This window comes from Eurypyga helias, unplaced genomic scaffold (assembly GCF_000690775.1).
Source record: "Eurypyga helias isolate BGI_N326 unplaced genomic scaffold, ASM69077v1 scaffold30345, whole genome shotgun sequence".
In the NCBI taxonomy this organism is placed as follows: domain Eukaryota; kingdom Metazoa; phylum Chordata; class Aves; order Eurypygiformes; family Eurypygidae; genus Eurypyga; species Eurypyga helias.
This window is the reverse complement of record NW_010253866.1, coordinates 525-9,326: the sequence shown is the minus strand read 5'-3', so window position 1 is coordinate 9,326 and position 8,802 is coordinate 525. Positions and strand designations below refer to the sequence as shown.

The 8,802-nt window shown below is 50.1% G+C and overlaps 1 protein-coding gene across 1 annotated transcript; it reads left to right on the top strand.

The window, feature by feature from the left end:
* Positions 1-331: 331 nt before the first annotated feature.
* FAXDC2 (fatty acid hydroxylase domain containing 2) lies at positions 332-8,764 on the top strand. The gene is made up of 8 exons (XM_010152816.1): positions 332-393; positions 1,938-1,985; positions 4,628-4,719; positions 4,821-4,924; positions 5,644-5,765; positions 6,069-6,274; positions 7,195-7,300; positions 8,465-8,764. Exons 2-8 carry the CDS (start codon positions 1,938-1,940, stop codon positions 8,762-8,764), a joined length of 978 nt encoding a protein of 325 aa, XP_010151118.1. The 5' UTR covers positions 332-393.
* Positions 8,765-8,802: the final 38 nt, after the last annotated feature.

The window sequence follows — 8,802 nt, the reverse complement described above, 5'->3', positions numbered from 1 at the left end:
GTCAGGGCTCGTGGCTTCAAGTTTCAAATCACTTTTTGCCTGAGTTATTTTTTCTTCTTGTTACCATTTAACACCAGTTTCTTCCACTAAAGTCTGTAGCTTGGTGAACTGGCCTTGTCCTTTTCTGTCCTAAGCAGGAACCCAAGCAGGAAGAAGGTGTCCAATTTTTCTCTCATGCACCTTGACCTGCATACTACCATGTAACGTAGGGAAAAAGAGCTGGAAACTCCTGTAAATAGAGTTGCATGTGTAAGAATGGACCCAGAAAGCTGCCATTTCAGAGCTAAAGTACAACCTCCTGGCTAATACGGCGACTTCTTTTTGGCAGTGTATTCCTCCTTTCTGAAACACTGCAAGAGGAGTACTCCCAAGAGACTTGCTACCACCATAAAGGTAATAGGATATAATATTTCCAGTGGATAGTTTTCCAACCATCCTTGTTCATATTTTAGACATGGGCCTTTCTACCTTCTTTGTACATTCGTTTTTACCTTAGTAAAAAGTTTGTCCATGCAAACCATGCCTGTGCTTGAATATTCCTTTCTATATGGAAAGCAAAACCGATTAAATTCTGCAATCCTCAGTAATCTGGCCTTTGTATTATTAGAATTCATGTGTTTGTTCTTAAAGATGCTAATTATAATTTACAGTAAGAGAGAAGCACTAGAAAACAGCTACACAGTAATCCCTAGGATGGCCGCAGCACACCCTGAATTAGAGAGATCTTTCCCTGGCCATGGACGGCAGTGAAACCCCAGCAGCTGCTTAAACCTTGGGTTTGATTTTTATATTTTTTTTACCAAAACCAGCAACAAATGCTGAAGCCAGAGCCAAATGCAGGGAGATTTATTATGAGGTGGCCACCTCCCCATTTAGAATCACAGAATGGTTTGGGTTGGAAGGGACCTTGAAGACCATCCAGTTCCAACCCCCCTGCCATGGGCAGGGACACCTTGCACTAGACCAGGGTGCTCCAAGCCTCATCCAGCCTGGCCTTGGACACTCCCAGGGATGGGGCATCCACAGCGTCTCTGGGCAACCTGTCCCAGTGCCTCCGCACCCTCTCTGTGAAGAACTTCTTCCTGATATCCAACCTAAACCTCCCCACTTTCAATTTAAACCCGTTACCCCTTGTCCTGTCACTACAGGCCCTTGTAAAAAGTCCCCCCCAGCTTCCTTGTAGCCCCTTCAGGTACTGGAAGGGGCTATAAGGTCTCCCTGGAGCCTTCCCTTCTCCAGGCTGAACAAGCCCAACTCTCCTAGCCTTTCATCACAGGCTCATCATAGGCTTTCATCATTTCATTTAGGACTTTAAACCCTCAAACTGACCACAGCAGGGCTTGAAGCCAAGATGATTTTCTCACTCACCATCTCCTGAGGCTGTAAATTAAGTTCCTGTGCCACACGACTGAAGGCTGTGTGGGGCTCCACCGCGTTAATTCTTTGTGGCACAAACTCCCGTCGCTGCAGTCGGGTTTTGGGGTTCATCCTTGTCAGTTTAACAGCGTGGTGTCATTACAGACGAGCGCACGTCCCATGTCATCGTGTCCTTGCGGTCAGTGAAGGGCTGGAGTTCCTATACACGCAGTGCCGTGTATTCCCGGGCCAGACCAAGGGAGGCAGCCGTGCCACAACACACCAGTGCCACGATCAAAAGCTTTGGCTGTTCTCCCGTTTTCCCTTGTTACCCCTGCATCCCTGTTAGTCCTCTGGGACAATACTAACTCACCAGGAAATAAGGGGATTTTTTCTTCTCAAGAGCTCAGCCTTGCTCCCTGGCCAACAAGAAGGAGGGAGCAGGACCGGGCAGCACACAGAGTGTAAATATTTTACAGTTCTGCAACTAAACTGGAGGTTGAGGGGATTTGCAGTTGGCAGCAGTGTATTCTGCCACTCTCCAGCTGTACAAGGTTCACTCACATCACCTCTTATTTCAGATGACAAGAGACTCTGGATACTCCGCCGTGGCTGAGCAGCAGAAGCAGGTAAAGGCTCAAGGTCATCTTTTCAAGTCAGCATCATGCGGGTGCTTTGGAAGGCTGGATGTGTTGAATCATCTGAGAGCAGTGACAGACACACCCACGCTCTGACCACTTTAGCACAACTAGGAGCTCATCTCTTGTCACTACAGCAACACTTTCCCAGCGCTTTTTCCCTTCCAGTGGGCTGCAACTACAGCACCAGGAGGTGAAGGGCCTCTTTAGCCTGTTCTGCCCTTAGGGAATTGGCCAACCTGTGCAAGCTCTTTATGGGCAGGATCTCAAGTGATCCACGGATCAGAGTTTGGAAACTACTGTGCTGGAGCGGGTGGCATGAAGAGAAACAGGGTGTTAAGCACTTGGACTTGATGAACAAGATTTTTTTTTCTATGTAAACTCCTCTGCTCCACAGCTCATGTAATTACACTGCGTGGGATTAATTCACGTAATCACCTCATCACGTGCAATAAAAACACAGCCCCAAAACAAGACAGTTTCTAGCCAAAGGGCTTTTAAAACAGCTTAAGTGCTGAGCTTCAGCTACTCTCAGTCCTCTCTCAAAGCAGGACATCCACAGTGTCTGATGAGAATTAGCTAGTACTGGCTTTCAAATCCCAGAGTTCTTCAGCTGGAAGATGCTAAAGAATCTGAAATACTATTTGGTCAACTAAAAATTCTGATGCTTGTAAGACATCAGAGTTTTTCTTTGATATGTTCTTTCTTCAGCCCAGGAGAAACAAGGTGTTATAGGGTATGATTCTGTTAAAAAGCTCAAAGCTTTTTATAGCTTTTGTAACCTTTTTTCCAAAGAATATGTAGATAGTATTCCAGGGTCTAAAGATTCAGACAGTCTTACCTGGTATCAGCATACATGAGGCATATGAGGCATAACATGACAGAACTGCAAGTGTGGAACTGCTGAGAGGGCAGACCTCCAGCCCAGAGCCCAGCATGCCCTGGCTGAAGCTGGAACAGATGGCTCTTGCCAGCCGTGCCTTTGTAGTTGTGTGCACCCAGTGATGATGCTGGAAAGTGATTGCATTGCTTCGAATATCAACCCATAGGGTTCACAAACATCAAAGGTAGGGTGAGAGTCCTTTAAATTACTTCCTCCCCAGTTTCTAACTTGATAAAAAAAAAGAGAGATGATAGAAGCCAACACTTGTTTGTTTTAACGAGGAAAGTTTCAGTGCTAACGAGCAAAGTTCTGTCCTGGGACAGATAAATATTGCTGACAAGTCCTGGGCGATATTCCATGTTCTGTAGCTGTTACAGAATTTTAAAGAAGCTCTTAGCACTGAAAGCCATTTAGAGAGGATCCCTCTACGTTGCATTACCCTAAACACACCTGCATCCAACATTTATTAGCAGGCTGTCTCTCTTGTTTGTCATCTCTGACAGGAGACAAGCAGGACACCGGCTATGAATCACGCTGTTTTTACTCCAGTCTGTTTGTGCAGCACACCACCAGTTAAAAAACAGGAAGGACAGAGTAATGAACAAGCCACTAGCTGGTTATTACACTAGATCATTTTAGAATTGCATTGATTTCTTTTTTTTTAACATTTATTACGCAGATAAATATTATATATATACACCCAAAAAACCCTAAACTAAGAAGGCTGAACTCCAGAACCATTTCCAACTTGGACTAGTCTAAAAGTTAATTACACATTTGTCGTATACTTGCTAAACAACTTGGTTTTGAATAATTAAATGCTTAAATATATTGAATACTGGTTTTTGAACATCCTTATTCCTGGCATCAAAAGCTCTTGCTGGTAATTTTCAGTGGCTTTGTATAAAATCCTTAGCGGGATGGGTCATGCCAACATCATGCCCTCATGCTCTACACAGGAACGCTGCTTCAGTTGGGAACCGTTCTGCGACTAAGAACAGAGATTTAGAGAACTTCATACCTTTGAGATGTTGAGTATTTTAGCTCCTTGTTCGTGTTCAATTGTTCTGCACAGATGGCACCTGGTACCTCCTGGACAAGTTGTACTCTCAGTCCTACAGCTAGTACTAGGGTTGTGCCTGCGGTGGCCTGAAGGCACAGCAAAGAGAATTGTGCAAGGAAAGGTGACATCCTGTATAAACCTCTGTTATACTTGGGGAAAAAAAAGTCAAGCTTGTGGGCACACGAGCCTGACTTCAGAATCGGTCTTCAAAGCGGAACGTTGAGAGGAGTGGCTCTGGGTTAGCTGGAGCTGTTCATCAGGGGAAGAACACAGTGCATACTGGGAGGGAGAAAAACTGTCTGAGGGCGGTGTGGAGCACCATTCCTTACCCCCAGGTCTTCCTTTCCTACTGCTCCGAGCTGTCCTGAAGCCCCGTATATTATAGTGTTCCAGCTACCAAGCAGCGTGCCAAATAACAACAAAGGGGGGAAAATCAGCCGTCCTTTCTCTCCCTTTGGTTATTGCAGAGAAATTCCGTATCAGTGACACTTCAGGTCTCTGTAAGCATGGCAGATGGACGTGTGTACCCCCCCAGCCCAACTGCACACGTAGCAGCTTTGTAATTATGTTCTTTATAGAGGTCGTGAAACAAAACGGGCCACCTCAGGGCTGCCCTGACCTCCTGCATCTCGCGTAGGGCTCGCGTAGGCCACACAGCACGTGCTCACTCTTGTCCCTTGCTCACAGGACGAGAAGCTCCGGGATGCCGTGAAGATCACAGCCGGTGTCCTTGGTACAGGCCTGCTCCTGTTCACGGCTGTGGTGAACGCTGCGTCTTGGTGAGATTGCTGGAACAAAGGGGCTGGGGGAGGAACTTCTCTGCGGGGAGGGGAAAAGTAGATGACAAAAAGATGGGCAACCAAGACCCCTTATTCCACAGGTACGTGCCGTACATCTGGGATGCTTCAGGCCGTTTCTGGCAAGCAACATGGCTGAAGTTCTACCACCTGTTTGAGGGAAAGGAGTGGACAATCTTCCTCCTTGGTGAGTCACTCAAGGACCCTCCGCTGTAGGAGGAACCACCGTGTATTACGTCCAAGAGGGGGACACGGACATGAACATGCCTTCCCAAAGTCCCTAATCCCCACGCAGGCTCCAAAGGCAGCCAGAGCTGATGCAGAGCAACCGTGCTGCCCTTGTGCTGCCTCATCGTTCGGCCCACGGTACAGGTTTGGCCTTTTTGCTGCTGCTGAAATGGCTCCTCTGCAGACACACACTCTGCTCCCCTGAGAGCCGAGCGGCTCCGTGGAACTCATTACAGGAAATGAAAGTACAATTAGGGAATTTTGCTCCTGCTGTAGAACCTCTAAAACTCTGTCTGTAATTAACAGCTGGTGAACAGGCCAAGTAGGAACCTCCAAAGGGATCCCAGGGATCAACTTGGCCTTATCCAATTTCTATTTAAAACCCACCCTGACAGAGACACCCCAACCTCCCAGAAAAGCCCTTTCTTAGCCTCAGTTGTGACAAGCTTCAACCTATGAGCCACTTGTCTGCCCTAACCTGCTGCCCGTTCCCTAGTCCTACCCACGTGGCAGAACCTACCCATATTCCATTTTAAAGCACCTGGAGGCAGGGGGTGCACCCCTGGCACATCTGGGTCCCAGCAAGGTCCTCTGGGTACCACATGGCTGTGTTTTGTTTCCCATGTAGCCCTAGCTCTCAGCTTATTCACACTTCTCTGCCCTTTCCTCATGCCACAGGGTCTGCACTGGTTCCTTGCCTTGCTTTCTGGTGCTTCAATGGGATCCTTATGGTGGCTGACGTAACAGGAAAGCCAACTTTCATTACTCGCTATCGCATTCAGCTGGGCAAGAATGATCCTGTAAGTATTCCTCACTCTGCCTCTTCTGCTGGCTAAACACTCCCTGCAGTCTCTCAGGCTAGGAGCGGGGAGAAGAACCTGTTGTGCTCTTCTTTTGCAACCAGACAGGATTCAGGGAGAATCAAGCCGAGTCTTGTACACCCGCTGCAGAGAGGAAAGCCGTTCTCGTAACGAGGCTACTGATCAGATCTGGATTGACGCCTTATTACAAAGTTAATCCCAAAACTAACACAGAAACAAAACGGCTCTTTATCCTCACAACTCCAAGCCACGTAGCCGCAAGTCATGACTTCTCTGTTGCAGGTGGACACAAAGAAACTGCGCCAAGCCATCTACACAGCGCTGTATAATCAGTTCTGCGTCTCCTTGCCCATGCTGGTGCCCATGTTCTACGTCATGAAATGGTGGGGCAACACCTTCAGCAAGGAACTGCCCACCTTCCGCTGGTTTCTTGTGGAGCTAAGCGTCTTCACCGTAATAGAGGAAATCCTCTTCTATTACACACACAGGTGAGCTGGGCACAGGAACAGGACCCTGTGGGTTTTCCCTCATGCCTTTAAGCTTATACCCATCCCTTGCAACAGCAATGATCTTTGGTGCCCCCCCCTTTTTTTTCCCCTTCCACCAATCTTGTATTTATATGGGAAGACGTAAGTTCTGAAATCCAGCCGTACAGCACGAGGCTTTGGTGCTGCAATGCTGCCAGGAACCACGGCAAGTAAATGGGTGAAATATGGAGCAGCTTAGAAGCTAAGAAAGAAACAAAACAGGCAGCTTTACAGAAAAGCTGTAACTCAACGTTCTTTGAAAAGAGAAGAACAAGACTAACTGTGCCGCAAGTGAAGCTCAGGGCCAGCGACCGATCTGCCCTCCTGAGCAGCACCGGCGAAACGGGGCTCCTGACACCGGGGGCTTTCTGGCCAACACCAGTGTTAGAGGACAAAACTAAAGCAAGGAAGAACAAAGCCTGCAAGACCCTGCGGAAGCAAGAGCAGCACTCTCAGAAACATGTAGGTTTCCCTTTTGGAGAAAAACACACACACAAACCCCCATAAACAGCCAGTTCTTGCTATGAACAGGCCCTAGCATTCAGTCTCAAATAGCTGTCAGTAGGTGAAGTCAAAACAATGAAAACGTAAGTGAGTCTTCCCCTAGGAAGTACTTCTGGGTTTGAGCGAAACAGTCATCCAGAGACTTGGATTTATGGGATTTTTCTGGCCCTCAGTTTATCATCAGCCAGCGGGCACAGCCATGAGGTGAGGGCTCTGTGTGAGAGGGGAGCCGGGAGTCCTACGCTCGCTCCCAGCTGCTCCGAAATCTTGAACGTAGGGAAGAGGGATGAGCAAGGCCCAGCAGAAACTGTGCGTTCGGTTGCTCTGTTCCCTCCTTCCGGAGCTGAAACCCTGCATTTCCCGTTTTCTCTTCATAGGCTCGTTCACCTCCCGCTCCTGTACAAGCACATTCACAAGAAGCACCACGAGTGGACGGCCCCCGTTGGCGTGGTCTCCATCTACGCTCACCCCGTAGAGCACATCGTAAGTGCCCCCCCCGCAGTCACCCTCCAGCTCCCGCCTGGAGCGCGACCTCCGCGGGGCCAGGAGCGCTAAGAGCTGTGCCCTTAGAGCCCAGTGCCTCCAGCAGACGAGGAAATGACTGGGAAGGGCTCCCTTGAGCGCAGGCAGGGCTGGGAGCCAGGTGGTGTGACACGCGCGGTCTGGCTGACTGCACGGACTCGCAGTCTGTGGCAGTTTCACGCTGCTGGCTGGCATCAGGGTTGGCAGGAGCGTCCCCCAGCGCGGCTCCAGCCCAGCCTTCTCACATCCCACCTCCGGAAGATTCCGCTTACAAGCGCTCTCTGCTGAAAACAACAGCCCTGGGCCGCAGCACCAGCTCTGAGTCGCCCGAGCTGAGTCTCTGGGCAGCAGAGTGACCTTCCGTCAGCTGGAGCCCAGCTAAGCCTGGCTGGGGCACCAACCCGCCCGGGGCGGGGGCGGGCCTGTTTTTTTTTCAGAAGGCCGCAGCGCGGCCAGGATCGTAGAACCACAGAATTGCCAAGGTTGGAAAACACCTTTAAGATCATCGAGTCCAACTGTCAACCTGGCCCTGCCAAGTCCACCACTAAACCATGACCCCAAGCACCACGTCAACTCATCCCTTAAATCCCTCCAGGGATGGTGACCCAACCACCTCCCTGGGCAGCCTGTTCCAACGCCCAACAGCCCTGTCGGTGAGGACGTTTTCCCCAACATCCAACCTAAACCGCCCCTGGCCCAACTTGAGGCCGTTTCCTCTCAAATCACACGGGATCATCGCATCCCTGCCCTGACGGCACGTGTCCCCAGGCCGTGCCCTTTTACACTTGGTCTCCCAAGAGCAGCTTTGGTGCTATTCCAAGGTACAGCCAAAACTCAGACCTCTCACTCCAGGGTGCTTTACTGGGCTGATGCTGCCCTCAGCCCCGGGTTGATCTCACATCTAACTCCCACTGCGAGTTTAGGGGACTCTGTTCTGCAGGGAGTGAAACTCAGTATTAGATCTTCGATGATTGTGTCATTCCAGCAAGGTGTTTGCAGAGGGATCTTCCCTTTCTGCTCTTTGCACAGAACTACGGCCACGTGTCGCCCAGGTGACACAACTCAGCTCCTGGAGGAGACTCTGCTTGTTGTGGGCCCATTACCGAGGCAGTTTCTCGTTTCTAGCTCTCCAACACGCTGCCTGTCATGACTGGCCCCATGGTCATGGGCTCTCACATCGTCTCCATCGCAGCATGGTTCTCCCTTGCTCTCGTGACAACGAGCATTTCGCACTGCGGCTACCACCTGCCCTTCCTGCCGTCGCCGGAGTTCCACGACTTCCACCACCTCAAGTACGTCCAGGCACCGCTCAGCTTCCCCCCGCCCGCGCCCGACTCCGCTGGCGGGCAAAGCTCCTTGCTGAGGGCCCCGTGGGTCCGCGTGGCGCACGCAGGGGCAGAGGAGCCGACCCAGTCCACCCAGTAGCAGGCTGAACGCTCCCAGTTCCTACAGCAGCTAAACAG